This window comes from Furipterus horrens, unplaced genomic scaffold (assembly GCF_987537825.1).
Source record: "Furipterus horrens unplaced genomic scaffold, mFurHor1.1.pri manual_scaffold_13, whole genome shotgun sequence".
Classification (NCBI taxonomy): domain Eukaryota; kingdom Metazoa; phylum Chordata; class Mammalia; order Chiroptera; family Furipteridae; genus Furipterus; species Furipterus horrens.
Genome location: NW_028327183.1, coordinates 41,638,481 through 41,659,648, shown reverse-complemented (window position 1 = coordinate 41,659,648; position 21,168 = coordinate 41,638,481). Strand labels below are relative to the sequence as shown.

Below are 21,168 nucleotides of genomic sequence, written 5' to 3'. Positions count from 1 at the left end.
CTGATTGCAATAGACCCCTCCATCCCGACTGTGCACCTCCTGATGGCGTCCACCATGAACTCCTCCTCCCCTATAATCCCTTCCAGTCTTTGCCCTCCAAGGTCACAGGACCTTCCAATAGCCCCTCTCTAACCTGAACCTATGAGTTTCTTTCTGGGGAGAGGAGGTGTCTTATCAGAAGAGTTGGAGTCCAGGCTGCGAGTATAAGCGTCCTTCCCATGGTGGAGTTTTGGGAGTGGAGCCTCCCACCATCCCGCTCCCCCTTAGGTGACTCAAGGTCAGGGCCCATACCTGCCTTGAGCAGGTCCCCTCCTGGACCGATTCCCACCCCTGGAATTAGCTCCCCTTGGGAGGCAGGAGACCTAGATCCTGCCTGGCACTGGCCCTGACAGAACTGATAATGCTTGGACTGCAGCAGTGACCTCGGAAGTCTCTTCCTCTTTCTGATGGGAGTTGTAACCTATTGAAACCCAGTTCTGGGTTGGACACACGTTGATGCCCAGTAGGTGAACATCATTAAATCAACGAAGGAGTGTGAGGGAAGGGAAAGCAAACTGGGAAGGAGTGTGTCTATGTTAAATGGGTTTTAGTGAGTTTTAGTGAGCCCTGTGCTGAGCGCTTTTATGTGTTTGATTTCATCCACTCCCCTCTACAATCTTGGATATGATTCAAGCCCATTTTACACAGGAGTTACAGTGAGGCCTAGAGAGGGGAAGTACTCCAAGTTTGGCTCCAAAGCTGCGCTCTCCGAGATGCTCAGTGTCTTCAGCTATTAAATAACACCTTTAAAGGGCTCCCGCCGCCCAGTGCAATCCGCGGGCCCTCACTTTCCAATGGTGCCCACTTCTCTCCACTTAACTTTCAGACTTCGCAGAGAAGCTCCCGGAAGAACTGCGCAAGCGCTTCTCCGAGCACAGGGAACAGCTGTGTGCGTGGAGAAACTCACCGAGCCCCGCCTGAGCTTCAACACGCAGGCTCGAGGGCGCTTGCCCTACGCTACCGGCTCCGATTGGCCGCCACGGAGACGGGCGCCGCCCAATGGGAGGTGTGGATAGTGAGAGGTGCCGCACGCCAGGAGCAGAGGGTCTGTGTCAAGAGTGGCGGGGGCCGCTGGAGCAGAGAGACGGGTGAGGGGCGCCGCGGAGCGGGCGGGGAAGGAGACCACTGGGCGGACGGAGAGGGTGGAGGGAGAATGAAGGGGACACCGGGGGATCAAAAAGCTTTGGGGCCTACACTATGGCGGGAGTGGAAGGAGAGCGCTCCTTCCTATGTGCCCTGGAGCATTGAGCCACCGCGGTGTGCAGGACCCAACGCTTGAGCTCGCCGTTCCCCCACTTCTTGCAGGGAGCTCTTAGGTTATGGAGTTGATATGTCTAGTCGGGGGGGGGGGGGGAAGGATGTGTAGCTGTGCAGCGGAAAAGTTGAACTTCCAGGCCCCTAGTGAGTTTTTTCCTGGAAGGATTTGTGATCTGTATAGAAAGCCCCCATTCCTCCCTCCAATAGTTTACAATCCAAGATTGGGAAGGGAGGAATGTAAATGAGGAAAGTCCAAATGTTAGGTATCTCGGGCTGCCTTCTAGAGAGACATTTACTGGGTGCCTGCTTTGTGTAAGCTTTGCGCCAGGCACTGGGTCTCGTCCTAGGAGTTCTCCGTTTGGAGTGGGGCTGTAAACAAGGAAAAATTGAACTCTCAGGCCCCTGGTTGACTACCTCCAGAAAGATCCTTTATTGAATGGCTGTTGTGTGCATGGCCCTGTCAACTCAAAAATTAGTGAGAGAGTTAAGGAAAGTTTAGCTTCTGGACTTTTAGTGAATTATTTACTCAAGGAGCATTTATTGGGCACAAATTGAGAGTAGGGCCCTGTGCTGGGCTATTACTGTGGAAGTTCGCAGTCTAATAGGAGAGTTGGTCTGATGGGAGAGGTGGAATGTGCACAGGAACAGTTAAACTCTCAGGGCCTCGCTTTCTGGAGGGACCACTATTCATTCACGAAATATCTTCTTAGTGCCTGTTTCATGCTAAGCATTGTTCTTGGCACTGGAAATATATCATTGGTGAACAGAATAAAATCTCTGCCCTCTGGGAGCTTGATATGAGCAGCTTTATATGCCAGGCTGTAAACTGAACTCCACCTGCCTTCTGGCACTAACAGATGGGTTGAAGAAGAGATGGAGAAGATGGAAATTGAATTTGGAAAATTTATTCCTATGCTTGCGGGGTTAGAGGGGAGCAGTCATTTCCTGAAGGGACCTGGGTTGGACTTAGCCCACACATCTAGAGATGGGGCACATAGAGAAACGTGCAGTAGTTAAAATCCCTGTCCCTGGTCTGTGGTTATGTTGGTGACAACAGTCCCTATAATGAATCAGACCTGTCCTGCCTACAAGCTCAGTGATGAGCACAGACACTTCATCCCAAGTTCGTGATAACTGCTATGACAGAAGTGGCACTGGATACCGTAGGAACCCGGAGAGGAGGGGGGTGGCCACTAGCTCGAGACTGTAGACATGTCAAAAAAGCCTGCACAAAGGAAATACTGGGGAGGGGTTTGCTAGACAAGAAGAGGAGAAAACTTTTTTGGCAGAAGGAATAAATAGCATCAAGACCTAGGGTTCAAAAACATTTCTGGATAACTACGAGTGGTTTTGTCTAGCCTTAATCAGTTACCAGAGCCTTTGTGGTCAGCACTGCTTTTAGCCCCGTTCCTCAGAGGGAGGAAGTAAGTGGTGGAGTTCAGATTCAAGCCAAGAGCAGTCTGGTTCCAAGGCCTGGGCTCTTAATCTGTTTGTATTGCTGTCTCTCGGTGTCTCCATGTAGAAGGAGGAAAGGTGCTGCAGAGAAGGAACTGCACAGGCAAAGGCCAAGAAGCCCAAAAACACATGTGTTCTCAGAAATGGTGCAGCTGACCCTCTGGGTAAGGAGGGCAGTATCAGAGGCCAGACTGAGGAGCGCCGTCTCTCTCCTGCAGATGTCTGGCTGCCGTGGGACATGGGTCAGCATCAGAGTCACAGGCTCATTGAAGACTGAGGCATAAACATAATCTAGACTCGGTGACTAATAGAGACTAGTGAGTGACAGGATGGGCAAGGGAATTCCTGAGATATCCCCTCTCCCCTTGGATTCCTGGTGTCTCACTAGCTTAGCTCCTTTCTTTCTCTAGGCACTGCCTTCCCCACGATGGCAGAGATGGTGGCTGAGGTAGCCGAGATGGCCGAGATATCGACACAGATATCACCAGGAACAATGGAGATATCGATGCCACTGTTTAGGGAGATGACAGAGGTGTCAACAGAGGTGACTGAGATGAAACCTGGGGAGGCCCTTGCCTCATCCCTCTTTTTCCAGCACCACCAGTTCATGTGCTCTGAATGTGGCAACCTCTACAACACGCTGGAGGAAGTCATCTCACACCAGGAGCAGCATGTACCCACTGTCACAGAAGAGGAGGCACTGAGCACACAGGACACTGGCCTGGAGCCGGAGCTAGTGCCAGGTACTGAGGATGGGCCTTTCCAGTGTGGTGAATGCAGCCAACTCATCCTCTCCCGTGGTGAGCTTCTGGCCCACCAGGATGCCCACCTCCAAGAGTCTGCAAGCCAGATCCAGTACCAGTGTGGGGACTGTCAGGAGCTGTTCCCCTCACCTGAGTTGTGGGTGGCTCATCGGAAGGCCCGGCACCGTTCTACTGCAGCAGCTGGACCACCCGTGCCCCCGCCTCTGCCTCCGCCGGCACCACCACCTCCACCCCCTGATCCACCCGGAGTCAAGATGGAGCCCTATGAGTGTCCTGAGTGCTGTACCCTCTGTGCCACCCCTGAGGAGTTCCTGGAGCATCAAGGAACCCACTTTGACTCCCTAGAGAAAGAGGAATGCAATGGGCTAGAGGATGACGAGGAAGATGAAGAAGATGATGAAATGGAGGAGGAGGAGGGGTTGGCAGCAGAGGTTGGTGACGATGCTATAGGAGGTGATAAGTCCACGGCCAGCCGGGCCCAGAGCTGCGGGGACTGCCACCAACACTGGACCTCAGCAGGGGCACGCCGGCGACACCGGCGGGCATCCCATGGCCCAGCGTCAACAACCCATCCCTTCCGCTGCAGCCAGTGCCAGCGCTGCTTCAGCTCAGCAAATCGTCTGCTGGCTCATGGGCGGGCCCATGTTGGTGGCACACATGAGTGTACGACCTGCTTCAAGGTCTTCAAGAAAGCAGCCTCTCTGGAGCAGCACCTGCGGCTGCACCGTGGGGAAGCCCGCTACCTCTGCGTGGACTGTGGTCGTGGCTTCAGCACAGAACTCACATTGGTGGCCCACCGGCGGGCCCACACCGCCAACCCATTGCATCGCTGCCGCTGTGGCAAGACATTCAGCAACATGACCAAGTTTCTCTACCACAGGCGCACCCACGCCGGCAAGAGCGGGGCGCCTCCCACCACAGCAGCAGCCTCCCTAGCTCCAGCCCAGCCCATGCCCCCACCCCCGCCCCCTGCCCCGCCTGCCCAGCTGCCCTGTCCACAGTGCTCCAAGTCCTTCGCCTCTGCCTCCCGCCTCTCCCGGCACCGGCGCACCGTCCACGGGCCCCCTGAGCGGCGACACTGCTGCGGGGTTTGTGGCAAGGGCTTCAAGAAGCTGGTCCATGTGCACAACCACCTGCGGACACACACGGGTGAGAGGCCCTTCCAGTGCCACTCCTGTGGCAAGACCTTTGCTTCTCTGGCCAATCTCAGCCGCCACCAACTAACCCACACAGGTGTGCGTCCCTACCAATGTCTGGACTGTGGTAAGCGGTTTACACAGAGCTCCAACCTACAGCAGCACCGGAGGCTGCACCTGCGGCCAGTGGCCTTTGCTCGTGCTCCCCGCCTCCCCATCACCGGTCTCTACAACAAGAGCCCCTACTACTGCGGGACATGTGGCCGCTGGTTCCGTGCCATGGCGGGCCTGCGCCTGCATCAGAGGGTCCATGCCCGAGCACGGACGATGACACTGCAGCCCAGATCACCACCTCCCGCCCCATCCTCGTCCCCCCAGCCTCAGCAGACTATCATGTGCACTGAGCTTGGGGAGACCATCGCCATCATCGAGACATCCCAGCCACTGGCACTTGAGGACACACTGCAGCTGTGCCAGGCAGCACTGGGAGCCAGTGAAGCGAGCGGGCTATTGCAGTTGGACACAGCCTTCGTGTGACACAGCTAAGAGCAATAATAAAACAGTTTGGTTGCAACAGCAAATGTGGGCACCTCTGGGGAGAAAGGAGACCACCCCCTGGCAAGCCACTCTGGCACCCACCAGGTGCCAGGATCCACTTTGGCCTCCTACCCACTAACTCCTCAAAACAGCCCTGCCAGGTTTCTCTTGTCACCTTTCTGCCTGAAGGGAAACTGAGGCTCTGAGATGTGATAGGATCTGTCCCAGGTCACCTCACAAAGCGGGGTTGGCCAGGGTTCTTTGTATGACCCAGCAACAACAGGTGACCTTTCCTGAGTCTCGGCCATGTGCTCAAGTATGTGCTCCATACATCTTCAGGTCCTCTGCTGTCCCCCCAGCCCTAAGCTTCCCTGGACTCAATACCCAGGACTCTGCTCTGCTCAGTGGAGGAAGACACTTGACTTCTCTTAGCTTCCTTAATCTCACTTCTAACAATGTGGAAGGAAACCTATAGGTTCCCAGGTGCTGTTGCAGACATGACGCTGGAGACCCAGGAATGAGTTAGACACAGGCTCTGCCCAGGAGGCCTGCAGTGTGGTAGGAGGAACGCACACAAGTACAGATGGCCTTACTGTTTCATTGATTCTTTCATCTTGGGTGTCCTTCCTGAGTGCCGGGCAATGCTTGGGGCTGGAGGCAAATTAGGCCTCTGCCCTGCCCCTGAGGGGCAGACAGCTCTCAGCAGCAGGTTCCTCACGGTGGCAATGGGGATGTGCATGGACAGGCGATCCCAGAGCAGGGGGACAAAGCTCGGTGGTGGGAGATCAGGAGTCAGACTTATAGAGGAGGTCGGAATCTGCTAGCAGAAGAGAATGTTCCAGGCAGACAGCACGAAGGGCGAGTTCTTAGTATACTCAGAGAACATCCAGTTATTCACTACAATAGCAGCGAGCATTTGACTCCCTAGCCATGGCAGGCACCAGTTACCACTGTACACGTATTATGATCCCAATGGCTTGTGAGGTGATCTCAGAATTATCCCTATTGTACAGATGAGAAAACGGGTAAAGACTTGACCAAGGTCTCACAGCCAGGCAGAGACATTGTTGAGATTTGCACCAGTGACTACAACCTGAAACTGTTGCAGAGGCGGGGACTCAGAGGATTCATTGTAACTGGAGGAAAGGTGAGCCGGGGTCACAGAGAAGTTGGTGTTTGAGGGATCTTTCAAAAGGTCAAAGATCTGGTCTTGGGAGCAGGAAGGGATCCCCAACCTTTTCAAAGATTCCCTTAGGTGACAATCCCTCTATCTCTAAACAGATGGCAGGTCAGGTCCGTGGGCAGGCTCTTCCCAGGCCTCTGCAGATCCAGGTACTCTAGCAGGTGAGGCAGAATGGGACAAGGCTGTGGCTGTGTCTGGGAAGGGCTAGACCTCAGGCCTTGAAAGGTGTGCTAAGTAGGGCAGTGTGAGTTGGGATGTGTCCTAACTGGGGGTTAGTGCTCCCTGGAGTCAAGGTGGGGCGTTGGGGGAACTGAATATGGCCCAGGAGGAAGAGAACAGGCCAGAGCTGGGCAGAGGCTGTGGCGGTGGGAGGAGGGTAAGGGACAGTGACCTCATGGCTGACCAGGTGTGAGCAATGCAGAGGAAGGGGTCCCCAGGAGCCCAAGGTTGGCCCCTTGCCCATACAAGCCCTCTCCCCTAGTCCAGTCCAGTTCCTTTATATATTCCTAATATGAAAAGGTGATACCCAGATATGGAGGGCAGGGAGGGCCAGAGTTTGCCTTCGGCAGCACACAGATGTGCCCCTGGGTCTGCCCTGAGCAGACAAAAAAAGCCCAGATGCCACGGGAGTCTGGGACATGTTTGAAACTGCTTTCTTGAACAGGAGCACGTCAGTTGCTCCTCCCCAGACCCCCTTCCTCCTCTGGGGCCTCTGCCCCTCACCTACTGCTGGCACCATATGGAAGAGGTACCATTTCACTCTGTCCCTGGCCCCACCATCTGGCCAAGCATATTTTGTAAGCAAGGGTAAAAGCCAGGCTCTTTGCACCAACTTTCCCAGGGGTGTCGCTTCCCAGCATCCCTAGGAGGTGGACCAGGTAAGTGCCCTGTTTGAGACCTGGAAATGAAGGCTTAGGGATCTGCTAGAGTTTGGTAACAGCACTGCTCTGCCCCCATGCATGCCCACTGAATCTGCATCAGGCTGTTACGTGTCCTCCAGCCTCTGAAACAACAGGCAGCAGGAACTGAGACAGCTTTTTGTTCAAGTCTTGACTCTTGCCACTTACACCCTGTGGCCGTGGTCCCTCTGACCCTGTTTTCTCCCACTGAGGGTGGAAGCAGATGATTTGTGGAGGGTTCAGGGGGCAGGCTCCTCCCAGGCCTCTGCAGCATATAAACCAGACCTCACACAGGAAGGCTGGGCACCGGAGGCAGGGCCCAGAGTCAGGCCTCAGATGGCCCAGCCTGGGTTCACTCACCCTGTCCCCCTGCCTGAGACACAGCCCACTCCTGCCCCACCGGCACTTCCCTCACCTCTGTGGAAACAAGGCAGCCAGACGGAAGCAGGTTTTCATGCCAATAATTTATTGAACGGAGGTCTGTACACAGGCAAACCTTACTGTGGAAACGAAGACATCAGGATCCCCACCCCCACCCCTACCCCAGCGCTCCAGGGTGGGGAGAGGAAGGAGACCTTAGGGCAGAGGACAGGAGGGGACACAGCTATAGGAGGAGGAGGAACCAGGTTGGATGGTGTGAATTGACGTTTTCTTTAAGAAAAAATTATAACAATCTATTTACACCAGAAGGCCAGGAAAGGGACGAGGAGATGGACTGGTCTGGTTCTATTTACAAGGGACACAGGAGGAGAGGGTGAGCTGGAGGAGGTGAAGGCCTGGGGGAAGAGGAGAAGGGGAGGGGGCCGAAGGGTAGGAGGTCCTCATGCCCCCAACCCCATCCATCCGTCCTTCTCTTCCCTCCCCACAACCAGATGAAATCCTCTTAAAAAGTCCACTGTTGGAGTGAGGCTGGTGAGGGAGGGACAGAAGGAGGGGACAGGGACTCATTTACTTCTGCCCTCTAGTCTAGGGGCCCAGCCAGGGCAGGAGCCATGCCCACCCCCCCGCCCCCCGCTCGCCTTCCCAGCCCCACCTGGGGCTCCCAGATGGAAGGGTAGTTGGCAGGGCCCTCAGGAGGAGTTAGTGAGGGGATCTGTGGGATCGGCTGGCTGCCATTCCGAGCTGGTCTGAGCCTCACTTAAAGCTGAGGAGGAAGAAGGAGCAGACACTTAGCCTTTGCCTTTCAACCCCCACCCCCAATCCTCAACCCTTATAAGCAGGAAGTGCATGTGAGATGCTACATCAGAAATTGAAAGCTGTCACTTTAAGTCCAGGGTTGCAAACTCAAATGCCATCGGGTCAGGTCAGTCACTGAGTGACACCAGAGCGCCAAGCCCCACCTCAAAGGGCACAACTGGCACTCAGCCCTAGGAAAGATAGGGCCACTGCTGTCCCATCTGATTTTCTTCCCCGAGAGAAACAGGAAAGCTAGATTTGTATATGAAATGGCCCCAATTTTTAAATGTGGACAACAAATTCAACTGTTTGTGTAGGCCAAATATATGTCTTGGGTTTTCCAGTTAGCATTTCAATACTAACAGGAGATAATGCCCAACACAAGTGACCATTTACATGTTGTAAAATGTTTCCTGTATTTCAAAACATCAGCAATTCTCGAGTACCTACAGAAGCCCAGGGGCTGTGAAAACGCCCCCCAGCTGAAAAGTGCTGCCTTACCCTGACTCACCTTGTGAGGATGGGGTGAGGGTGGCAGTGCCCGCCGGGGACCTCAAGTGAGGAGGGATGAGAATGGCGTTGAGAGATGGCTGGATGGACAGTTCTAGAGACAGGAATGGACATGCCTGGTCAGAAGGCAGGGCAGGGCATCTGCAGACCCAGTTGGGGTTAGAGAAGGGCACTGAGTGGGGCCCTAGCTCTTGACAAACACTTGCAGTCACCAAATACTTCAAAGGAACAACTCTAAGAGCCTAGCACAGGAGAGCGCAAGGCATGGGTGAATCAGGTTTGGGGCCCCTCCCATACCCCTGGCCTTCCTTGTCACCCACCCTTGGCTCCCCACTCTTGTCTTCAAGACCAAGCTCTTCTCTACAATCACTGGCTGCCCCTCCAGTTCCCCAGATCCCAGGCCATGTCCTCACCACCGGGACTGAAATTGAAGAGGGGGGGAAGCGAGCGGTTGTTGGGGAGCTGGATTCCGTGACATCGCAGTTCATCAAAGAAGCTGTGGGCACAGGCTTCCAGCGGGGAGAGCCTCGAGGACGGTGTGTACTCCAGCAGGCTAGAGCAGAGCGCGATGGCCTCGGGAGGCGTTCGAGATTTGAACACCTGGTGAGAAGGAGGGGCAGAAGTTATAAGGGTGAGAGGCTCCAGGCACTGGCATGCTCCCGGCACCTCACTGCCACAGTGCCAGCAGCCAATGTGACTGCCTGCCTCCCATAAACCCACTTTCCAAATGAGAAAACTGAGGTATAACCATAGAGGGGAGCACAGTTTGTATCAGGTAAGCAGCCCATCAGGTCCCATGACCGGGCTCTGCTATAAGTCTGTTTTCCCACTAGAAACATGGGACTCTTGAATCTATTGTGGGTCCTCAACTTTTAGATTACTGGAAATTCCATAAATTGAAATCTGATGAAATTAACTGACCCGCTCCCAAGCCTTAACTCTGTAGCCACATCCCCAGACCAGCTGGTCTCCAATGGGGACCTCAGCCATGCTGCCTGAGCCCTTAGCCCTTCCCCACCTTTGTCCAGGGGTGAGCTTTAATCTGGGGAAACTTGAACTCTGTGTAGTTGGGGTTCATCTCTCGGATCTGTTCCCGAGTTGGTGTTCCCAGCACCTGTAGGAAAAGGAGGGGTCTGAGCCAAGACTCCTATCACTTAGCCCCATCCCTGCCCCTCAGGCCCTGCTCTCACCTTGATGATCTCCACCAGCTGGTCTACCCCGCTGTCCCCAGGGAAGATGGGCTGGCCCAGGAGGAGCTCAGCCAGTACGCAGCCAGCTGACCACACATCTGAAGGGGAATGGGGGAGATGGTCAGGGCTACCATGCCCATCCCCTCACAAACCTTTCTGTCCCTTATGATTACACTGAGGGGCGCCAAGAGGCCCATTTTCGTGACTCAAAGAAATGCCTTGCTCAAGGTCACACAGTGTAGGAACAGTGGAGCCTGACTTTGAACCTCCACGTCTGCCTGACTGCCCTGCCGGGTCCAATCTAGGTGAACAGCTGCAGCCTGGTACTTTCACCGCTCCCTGGTTTGTACCTTGACACCTATGACACAAGTTCACACGTAAGGACCGAACAGTTTCCTCATACCGGAAGGGTGTGGAAGAAATGAATGTTCTCTTCCAAAACCTTCAGGCCCCCTCCTCATGCCCCGAAGGTGACGTACCCCCTCAACAGGGAGGGAACAGAGCCCTGTGCGCAGGTCAGAGCCTCAACTCAGAGTACCCCAACGTCACAATCAGCCCTTCTCCCTGGAGAAGAAAGGGCTGACTGGGAGGTTCCAAAGCCAGTACAGACTCTGGAGTTGGGTCAGCTTTGAAAGCCCACCCCTGCCCAGTCCCAGCAGTGTGACTTCAGGCAGGTGGCCTCCTCACTCCAATCCTGAGACTGCTCATCTGTAAAGGGGCATACAACAGCACTGCCCTCCTAAATTTGTGAGGACTGCACGAAAGAACAAGCATTAAGCTTTCACCACCAAGCCTGGCTAACACACACACAACTCAAAAACTGCCATGATTGCCACCCCCACCCCTCCCCTCCTGTAAGTCTCACCGATGGATGAGGTGTAATCAGTGGCTCCAAAGATCAACTCTGGGGCCCGGTAGTAGCGAGAACAGATGTAGGAGACGTTGGGCTCGCCCCGGACCAGCTGCTTCGCACTGTGGGAAGAGGTGGGCAGGAGTAAACACAAGGCAAGAGTTAGGGTCCCTCCTCACCCTTTCAGCCACCCAACACCCCCCAGGTCAGGCCCACCTGCCAAAATCACAGAGCTTGAGGACAGCAGTGTCAGGGTCCACCAGCAGGTTCTGGGGCTTGATGTCACGGTGACACACACCCTGGGAGTGGATGTAGGCCAAGCTCCGGAAGAGCTGGTACATGTACACCTGGGACAGGCAGGGGACAGAATTCCAGCCCAGCTCTCCCCACAGCATGCCCATATTCCACCCTCAACCTGAAAAGCACCTCCCATCTGAAAACTCTTCCATTCCCTCTTCATTCTCAAACTTGAGTGCGGATCAGAATCACTTGGAAGCCTTATTAAAATAGGGACTCCTGGCCCTGGACAAGTAGCTCAACTGGTTAGAGCACTGGCCTGATATGCAAAGGTTGCAGGTTCGATCCTCAGTCAGGGCACATACAAGAATCAACAAATGAATGTGTAAATAAGTGGAACAACAAACTGATGTTTCTATCCCTCTAAAATAAATTAATTAATTAAAAAATAAAAAATCTTAAAATAGGGACTCCCGGGACCCACTCCTCACTGCCGGTGCTGGTCCACACTGTAAGACTACTGCTTCAGTCCCACACCTCAGCAGCAGCCTGAGACAGAGACATCAGGATGGCTTCAGCACTCAGCAACCCCAAAGTCACTGGCTGGAGGAAGGGCTCAGCCCCCTTTATCCACCAGTCACACCACCCCCAAGCAGCCCCTCTCCATTAGCTAACTAGAAGCTGCCTGCCAAGAGAGCAGTGATCTTCGTGTTTTCGTCACTGCCTCACAGGGCCTGGCAAGGAATAACTGCTCCAGCCAGCTCCCTGAGCCCCTCCTCCTGTTCCTGACGCCCGTGGCCAGAGACACCACTTCCTCACCCTGTGCCTGGGCTCCTCCCAGAAGCCTTTCTTGATCCTCCTTGCCCCAAAGCAGGCAGCCCTGGGAGCCTTCTATGTTTCCACAATTCTCTGTGCTCCTTCTAGGAAGGCAGTTGCTAGCAGTGTTATAGTTCTCTGTGACGATACTTGTCTACCCTGCTAAACTGAGAGACTTCCAGGGCAAGGCCTGCGTCTTAAGTCAACTGGGCCTCTGCAGGTGCTCATTGCTGGGCCGGACACACAGGCAGCCATAGGACAGAGTCACCAAGCCGTAGAACTCCCCTCCTGGGAGCCAAAGTCCCACAGCACCAACCACCTGCAGAGCCCCGTGGCTCACCACGACGAGCAACTGAGCCCCCAGCAACCTCCTCCCAAAGCAGCAAGCTGCCCCAGCCTCTATTCTCCACATCATGTCTAGGCTTGCTCATTCATTCATTCATTCAAACACCTGCTGAGGGACAGAAACGGCCAGGGCTCCCAGCACCAGGCACTTGGGAATGAACCACAGAAACGATGGATGAAAGTGCCTGCTTTTCTGGCTCTGTGGACACCAACCTTCCTTCAACCCTGCCTCCTTCCCACTCCTCTGCCAGACTTCAGCGTGTCCCCCTCTGTATTCTCCAACACCAACACCTGACTCTGAGCTACTTCCAACACCACTGGTGTCACTGGGCTCCTAGTATAGACCCAAGCAGGTACCTTGTAGCGTCCCCAGCCCTAGTCGGCATGTCTCCCTCATTCACTCAGGTAGGCTGGGCTGCCCTGCATTTGGCGAACGCTACCTCTGGGGGTAGGTGGACAAGGGTAGGAAACACAAGGCCTCCAAAGACCAACATAAACTTGGAAGACGAGGGAACCCACAGAAGGCAGGAGGGTCCGAGCCCCTAGCTTCATGGGCCTGGGCCCCAGCAGCCTGCCTGCCTGCCCACCTTGACATAGATGATAGGGATGGTCAACTTGGCCTTGGTGAAATGGCGGGCCACCCGGTACACTGTCTCGGGTACATACTCCAGCACCAGATTTAGATAAAGCTCGTCTTTCTGTGGAGAGCGAAAGGCAGGTGTGAGGCATTGTAAAGAAGGGATAAGAAAAAGGGGAAGGAAGGTTTGGGAAAAATGGGGGGAAGACTGGCAGTCATGAGAAAGGCAGGCAGGAAAACGGGGAAAGGTGAAGGGTTCTCTCATCCCCGAGGTCTCACCTTCTCCCCACTAGAGTAGAAAAAGTATCTCAGCCTCACGATGTTGCAGTGGTCCAGCTTTCGCATAATCTGCAGCTCTCGGTTCTTGGGGCAAAGGGAGAATGCCTCAGAAAACCACCAACTCTCTTTGCCTCCCCTTCTGAGCACCCCTCACCACAGCCCTACTCCCCCATTCCTGCCAACAGAGCCGGGCACTTGCTTCCTGTGTCCAGGCTCCCAAGCCCCCCCAGGGAAGCCCCTAATTACTTATCCCCCCAACCCATCTTCCTCACACACAAGCTGGAGGCCTATGGACCAAACCCAGACCACAGATGTGTTTTCTTCAGCCTACTTTTTAAAATGTTCGATTTATTGCTGACATTTGAAAATCAAATAATTTCACATATAAACCCAGTTTTGCAGCTTCTCTTGAGAAATCAGATGATATGGCCAGATGAGGCCTGCCTCCTTGCATGGCACAAGCCAACAACAGACAAGTAGTGGTCATCCAGTTCACCCTGGTCCCCACTCCTCCCTATCATTCCCCTGGATGAATCTGAACCCTCAAACCCTGGCATGGATCTTGAGTCCCAGACTCCAAGCTTCCAACTCTCATCTTCCCAAAGAAGACACAGCCTCAGCCTCTTCCCAAAAAGTCCAGTTTCAGCATTCTCCCCTATTCCCTGTTCTCCTCTGGGGCCTCAAAACTCCCCACCCTCAGATCCTTCTCACTTTTGGGACTCAACACTAATCAAATTCTGACCGACACCCTGGGTCCTCCTGCCCCTGCCATCGCTCACTGTCAGGACCCAGGGCCTGACCTGTTTCCCTCCCAGCCTAGGCTCACTTCTCCTACATCCAGACTAGCTTAGCCTCCAAAACGCTGTCCTTCAAACACCAATTATTCCTTGACTTCCACTCCTCCATCTCCTCATTCCCAGGGTATCCACCAGCTCACAGGGCACTTCTGTATGAGTGGACATCCCTTTTTCAGAAGGACAGAGCCCCACATCAAGGCGCGTGGTTTGGCGAGCGCTGGGCAGGCTGGATTCCACCCTGCACTTGCCAAGCCCCTGGGGCTGAGTGAGACCTTTATAAACACACTTATCAGCCCCACCAGCTTCCTTTCTCCTCTGAGCAAAAGCTTGACTTAGTGATTAAGACGGAGTGCTTAGGAATAAGAATATAGTCTTCTCTGGCAATTCTCATATCTGAGCCTGTTTCCAGTTTCTCCTTACTTAAAATGGCAATAACAATGGTACCTACACCTCTACACAATCTCTACGTAAATTAAAAAAGAATTTGCCTGCAAAAAACACTTACAAAGAGCAAAGGCCCAATAAACCATCAGCTCTGGGCTTTTCTGGAACCTACGTCCATCTTCCACACAACTACCTTCCTTCTCCTCTGGCCCATGCTCAGATCCCCTGCAGGACCTACAAGGCCAGTGCCCTTGCTGGGGCTCCCTCACCAGTCATGACCAGTTAAACCTCCCTGTCCCCATTCCCAAGCTACCTTGAACCTCTTGTCCTGGAGAACCTTCTTGATGGCTACCAGTTCCCTGGTCTCTGCGAGCCGTGCCTGGTACACAACCCCAAATGAACCATTGCCAATCACTTTGATGTCTGTGTAAGCCACCTCCTGAGAGCGCTCTGGGCCTTGGCCTAGAGTGGCTACCACTGTGGTCACCTTCCCGCTGTCACCTGGGGAAAAAAGGAGACATAAAATCCACTGACTTTTCCCCTCCAGCCACCACTGCATCCTGGGGCTGGGGCATGGGGGTGCGGGAGGGATCTTCATAGAAAGTCCTCTGGGGCCTCTTTGTCCCTTTCTCCTTGTCCCTCCTCTCATACAGGAAGATACTGACACCTAAACCTCTTGCTGATCCCTAATCTCCACTTCTAGTAAACAGCAAACCACTGGGTCCTCTTGGTCAGAGGAGACAATGGCACTCCCAGATACTGAATCCATCCAAGCTCATTGCCCTGTGGCCCCTCCTGACTGGGAAAGCCTGGTCTAACCTCTTCCAGGTAAGAGGGCCGTTAGTAACCCTGAGGTGCTTCTACTTTAGGAAAACACTAACCCTTCTCACAAGTCAGGGGAGAGTGACCTCTGTGTCCTCCCTGGTGGAGCTCATAACTTCACTACTAGTTTCTGGTGACAGAAATAAATGACTCCTCCTGGCATGAGTGCTAGTGTCCTGACTCAATTTTGGGGCACAGTTAGCCCTTACCCAAATACTTTGAGGTTAGAGAAGGCACTGACCTGATCTCATGCTGTGTGGTCCAGGGTCCCAGACCCCTTCCTGTGTGTGAGTGGTCCCAAATAGATAAGCACTGAATTGTGAGACCGGCGAACCTGATCTTTAGGATCAGGGGGCTGGCCCAGCCTCAGTCCTTTGTAGGAAAACTGTAATTCCCAGTTCCAGTCCCTGAATAGCAGCAAATTGTTGTGGCATTTTTTAGGGTAGTGACCCCTTTTCTTCATGGAACTCATGAAAGGTTTCCCAAAGAAAAGGGGTCACTGATGAGTCAAATTCATTTTCAGGGGTCAGCTGACACCTTCTTTTGAAAGAGATGATCCTACATAGCTATTTTCCCAGAGCCAACAATACCACACCTCAGAATAATGAAAGGGGTATAACCCAGATCCATATCTATGGGGAAGTGACCCTCCCCCACCCCCATTCCATTTCTGTGAAAGGAGACCCACCGAGCCATGTCTTTTGAAGAACAGTGACTAGGTCTTGGTCTGAAGACCAATCTGTCCTTATTTCTAAGAAATAGCAACCATTAATTTCCACCATTGGGAGTACATGTCTATGTATAATGAACAGATAATGATATCAGCCCTTGCATTTTAAAGAGAAAGACGACCTGGGTACCAGGTTAGGAAAGCTGTAGCTCTGTTCTTCTGAGACACAGTAACCCAAAGTACCTGCTTCTAAGTAATATACTTTCCAAGTCCTCAGCTTCTAAAGATAAGCAAATTCATATACCCCTTTTGGATAATGATTTTATCCTTGTTCTCTTTGGGAACAATAACCCTTGAGCCCCACTTGAAAGCCACGATGACCCCCTTATCCTGTTATCTAAGCAGGACAACGTTAGACCCGTTTTTAAGTCTCAAGGACCCAATACGTCGGTACTGGAAGAACAGGAATCTGTGACCCCTGTTTCTTTGAGGGTTACTAACTCTAACCCTAAACTCCAAGTGCTGGTAACCCCGCACACCCCGAAACCCTTCTCTGGGAGGGGGAGAGGTCATAACCCAGTTTTGAGAAGCAGTGACCTCGAGCTCTTATCTCGGTATATGGAAGAATCTGATCGATAACTAAGGGATTTCAGGAACCCTGATGTCCACCCACCACGGACACTGCTAGTACTCACGGCCCAGCTTCACTCCGGGCGGCGGGAAGCTCGTGCCCGCGCTGGGGCCGCCGCTGCCTCCTCCGCCGCTACCGCTGGGACCACCCCCGGAGCTCGAGGCCCCCACGCCCCCACCCATGGCTCCGACTGACGCCTTCCCGCCGCTGCTGCCACCCGGACCAGAGGCCGAGCCCCCAGGGCCGCCGCCACCGCCGCCGCCTCCGCCGCCTGGCTCCGCGAACGAGCTGGTCCGCGGCCGGCCCGAGCCCACAGAGACGCCCGTCGAAGAGGCGCCGCTGCTCATGGCGCCGAGCGCAGGCCCAGGCCGCGGGGCTCGGGCTACCCGGACTACCGCTGCTGCTGCCGCTGCCGCCGCCTCCCCGGGCCTCCGGCCTCTTCCAGGCCGCGCCGCTTGGGCTCCGGCTCCGACCCAGCGCCCGCCCCGGGGCACGCCGGGAAATGCAGTCCGCCGGCCCTCCGCGCCGCCGTCACCGCCCTCGGAGCGGAAAGAGCCGTGTGGTACGCCGGGAAACGAAGTCCGCAGAGGCCTCAGAAGTAGACCGCGGTACACGTCGTGAAATATTGTTGTCAATGAGTCAGTCGACTGTGTCCACAGCGGACCCTAACGTACGTGGTGAAGCTGAGTCAGAGTCCCACACTCACGCCTCTGCAGTAACTGTGAGCCCCCTAGTATGCCTGAAAAATGTAGTCGCAGTCACTCCGTCAAAGGCCTGATGCACGGCAGAAAACGAAGTCTAGCCGTTCACTGTGTTTATTGGCTGTGTATGCCCCTGGTGCCACGTGCACTCTGGGAAATTGAGTCGGCTCAGGAAAACCCGCAGATATCAGATCGAGAGGCAAGCCGGGAAATGGAGTCGTCGCCACGCCCTCACTGCATTGCAGGTGTAAAGGGACTTCCAAAGCACTCCGGGAAATGAAGTCCCATATGATCTCTAAACCCCAAGTGAATACTGCAGTTCCGGAGTCAGGCTAGGAAATGGAGTAGATACAGGGCTCCTCCTTCCTCGTAAGCGATGCAGTGCCTGCCGGGATATGTAGTCAACACCAAGGCTTCAGAGCAGTTGCTACAGCAAGCTCTTGCGTCTTCTGGGAAATGGGGGTTCAAGGAAGCCTCCCTATTGACTGAGGGGAGGGGTCTACCATGAGCCCGAAGCATGCTGGGGACTAGGCCAATACCGGATCCTGGGGACTATGTCATTCCCGGATCCGTACACTGTGAGACAGAAGTGCCTACCTTTGCCGAAAAGTGTAGTTCTGTGGATACCTTCGAGAATGCGTGAGGGAAAGGTGAAAAACGGCAGTTTCCTATGGAGACTGAAGAATGTTTCAACGTCTCTTTCCCCTGCCCAGGTCCTAAGAAAACGCCGAAGTCGATTAGGGACTATTGGAAAGTGGAGACCAAGTTCCAAGTTTCCACAAATCGGGAAGGAAAAACTCCCTGCAAACGATTTGGGAAGTAAAGTTCCCGGCGGTTTTTCAGAACAATAGTTTTCGGATATAATCTAGTTTTTCCTAGCATTGTGGATCAGGAGGCTGAGCTGAGCGTTAAACATATATGTATATACAATTTGCCTTAAACCCCCATTCAATTTTTTGAGTCCTCCTGCTCTTGGAGATCCCAAACAAGGAAGCCTTCGGTTTTGTGAACGCATTTATGTCTCATTTATCGATTAATACCTGTAAGGACAGTAGCACCAAAGGGAGCTGGGAAAGAGTTCGTGTGAATGTGTGCGTCCCGGAAATACTTGGAACTAGAATGAAAAAATCATACTCAAGCTCCTGCCTCGTGGAATGATGGGAAATGCAATCTCTAGATGTCACTTAAATCCGGGACTGGGTTCATACTAACTATCCAGCCCTTTCTGAGGTCTGAATAAGTCTTGCCCACTTGGTCTAACTGCAATTCCCAATGGACGTAGACCGCCGGGGCGGGACAGCTTGTAGCGCTAGTTTTTTGTTTTTTGTTTTTTTTTTTTGGACTACATTAACCAAAAGGCAAAGCGCAGATACACTTTCGCTCCCTTCTCAATGAATGCGGCAGCATCACGCACAGCCCCAGGCGGGTGTTTCTGGGAGTTGTAGTTTCTCAGCCAAACGGTGCCTACTGCCCTTTGACAGCAGCTCTGAGTCAAAAAGCAAACATCTGAGTAAAGCCCCAAAGCCTGGGAAATCAATACTATACTAGACCAAGAAGGCTCAGAAGGTCAGCGGAGCTGGGGCGGGATAGCAGCGGTTACTTAACGGCCAGAACCCATGGTTCATGCGCAGTGGACAACGTGTAGGGAACCGCCACAGGGGAATTAAGACCCGTGGGAGTCCGAGGGAGACTGAGGAAATCTTAACCAGTGTGTGTATAGGGACTGAGAATGTTTGTTGAGCGGTGCTAGGGCGGGTTGTGTCTTTGAGGGCCTATAGGTGTCTGGAGGTACTCAGGGGTATCCATGGAGAGGTGAAGGGGTCACTAGATAAATCAGAGGAATCTTGGGGTGTTTTTTAAACTGTCTGTGGGAGGCTGTGAGAAACTACCGCTTAATGAGGGGATCTCTGATAGACCTGAAAGGATGGTTGAGGAGCATCAGGAAGGAGCTTTGGGGTTCTGTGGGTGGGCTGGGAGTTACAGGTATTAAGGGGACCGTCTGATGGGATGAACTAATTGAAGTGTCTATTTGGAATCAGAGATCCTGGGAAATGTGGAAGGGAGCAAGGGTGTGGTCTTGCAGAAAGTGTGAGCAGATTTAGATGGGTTATTAAAAATTAGAGGATCCACTGGAGTTTTCAAAACCAGAGGCCACCTGTGACACCCCAGTCAGCCAGGATTGGGGGCAGTAAGTCTGTTTGGGCCTGGTCTGATCTGGAGGGCAGTCCTGGAACCAAAGGCTTTTGAATCCATGTTAGACCTGGTTAGAGGTCTAACTTTGAAGGCACTGGAATCAAGAGCTGAGACTACAGCCAGGATCCTCCTGCGCCACCCCCCCCCCAAGTGATAACATCCCCCTTGATCCATCACATCACCACCTCCAACTCAGCTGTATCTATGTTGCCAGGAGACACGCCTCATCCCAACTTCCAGAAATAGCCCAGTGGCCCCCACCCCAGGGAATAACTTACATCACCCAGGAGAGGGAGCAGTTGCCCGTAGGCCGCCACTGGAGCCTCGATTTCCTGCCAATACCCCAGCCCTGGATCCTCTCTTCACTGCCAACAGGACATCATCTGCGACCACCCACCCTGGGCTGGCATGAAATGAGGATGTAGAGATAGTGGGCAGTAATTGCCAGTTCCTTCTCCTTCAGAGTTGCAGAGTGGGGTTTCAGTGAAGCCATTCCAACAGACCCTGAGTCCTTCATTCTCACTCTCTCTCAGCAGCTGTGGCCTTGGGGAAACTCCTTTCCCCTCTGGGCCTCAGGCACCTCACCTGCACTTAAGTTGGGCTGTCGTGAAGAGCACTTCCAGTCTGGATTCCTCCTTCTGATTCTTTCATTCCTGACTGGAGCTCCCCAACCTGGGCTTCTAGCTTCATGAGCTCACCTCTCAGATCCTATGACCTTATGACCCTTGTCTAGATCCAATCATCCTGGCTTTAGGAGGAAAACTCAGGAGGTGGAGAGCTCCAGAGACAGATGTCATTTATATATTTTTATTTAAAGATTTTTTAGTTTACTTTTGGAGAGAGGGGAAAGGAGACAGGGAGAGAAACATGGAATGCGTGAGAGACAACGATCAGCTGCCTCTTGCATGCCCCTAACTGGGGACCTGGCCTGCAACCCAGGTGTGGGTTCCCAATTGGTAACTTAACTGGTGACCCTTCAGTGCGCAGGCCAGAAGTTAACCACTGAGCCACATCAGCCAGGGCAAGACAGATGTCATTTAAAGTCCTGGCTGGTCTTAGGGCCTTGGGCAAGTCATTAATTGAATCACTGGCTCCTTCCTCATTAGATGTTGGAGTTAGAGCATCACAGTTCTTAAGTTCTAGATACTTGGTACAGTAGGTTCAATAGCAATTCTGATTAAGCCAGTCCTGTCTCGACTTGGTGGAGGGTATTCCCATAGTTCCATGGGGAGATCACAAATGTAGACCGTTGCAAGGTCTACATTTCAAGGCTGCAGGCCTCTTCCCAAAGGACCTCAGAATCAGGAGTGCCTTAAGGAAAGTGATGTGTGGGAGGACTCTAGAGAACAGTGCAAAAGGAGGTCCAGGCCTTCACCAGAGCCTGCGGATGTGAAGAGAAATTCAGAGCCAGAGAGGAAAGGCATTTCACGCAATGAGTGAAGTCTAAATGCCTCCATGGACAAAGGGCCCCCATGGGATACCAGAGCAATCATATGATGGTCAGAGTATGTGTGAGACCTTAATCATTAGGCCCTGGGGGGTTATGTGCCCCCTACAAGGTCAGATTCCCCTGGCCTGGATTTGATCCATTCAGATGGCATTAGGCACTCTGGCCATAGATCCACTGGGGGGCCAGTCCAGGACCATCCTTCAGAAATCTACACAGGCTATGGCTCTGCAGTGAGACAGATCACTCCATCCAAAGGTCCAAAGTTTTATT

General features: G+C 53.5%; 2 protein-coding genes across 4 annotated transcripts; one reads left to right on the top strand and one right to left on the bottom strand.

Annotated features, from left to right (window-relative positions):
• The first annotated feature begins 1,038 nt into the window (after window positions 1-1,038).
• Window positions 1,039-5,232, top strand: ZNF526 (zinc finger protein 526). Of its 3 annotated transcripts, none has more exons than XM_090259639.1 (2): window positions 1,039-1,127; window positions 3,145-5,232. In XM_090259639.1, the coding sequence occupies exons 1-2, from the start codon at window positions 1,039-1,041 to the stop codon at window positions 5,186-5,188; spliced, it is 2,133 nt and encodes a 710-aa protein (XP_090115765.1). In that variant the 3' UTR covers window positions 5,189-5,232. The 3 variants fall into 3 exon arrangements, with proteins under 3 accessions (XP_090115765.1, XP_090115764.1, XP_090115763.1); XM_090259638.1 differs by having other exon boundaries at window positions 1,040-1,084; window positions 3,162-5,232; XM_090259637.1 differs by having other exon boundaries at window positions 1,070-1,127; window positions 3,162-5,232.
• Window positions 5,233-7,715: 2,483 nt separating this feature from the next.
• Window positions 7,716-17,359, bottom strand: GSK3A (glycogen synthase kinase 3 alpha). The gene is made up of 11 exons (XM_090259004.1): window positions 16,619-17,359; window positions 14,745-14,932; window positions 13,251-13,334; window positions 12,982-13,092; window positions 11,213-11,343; window positions 11,012-11,118; window positions 10,147-10,244; window positions 9,975-10,070; window positions 9,370-9,556; window positions 8,958-9,050; window positions 7,716-8,414 (listed from the first exon to the last, which is right to left on the bottom strand). The coding sequence occupies exons 1-11, from the start codon at window positions 16,899-16,901 to the stop codon at window positions 8,341-8,343; spliced, it is 1,452 nt and encodes a 483-aa protein (XP_090115130.1). The 5' UTR covers window positions 16,902-17,359; the 3' UTR covers window positions 7,716-8,340.
• Between the last annotated feature and the right edge of the window lie 3,809 nt (window positions 17,360-21,168).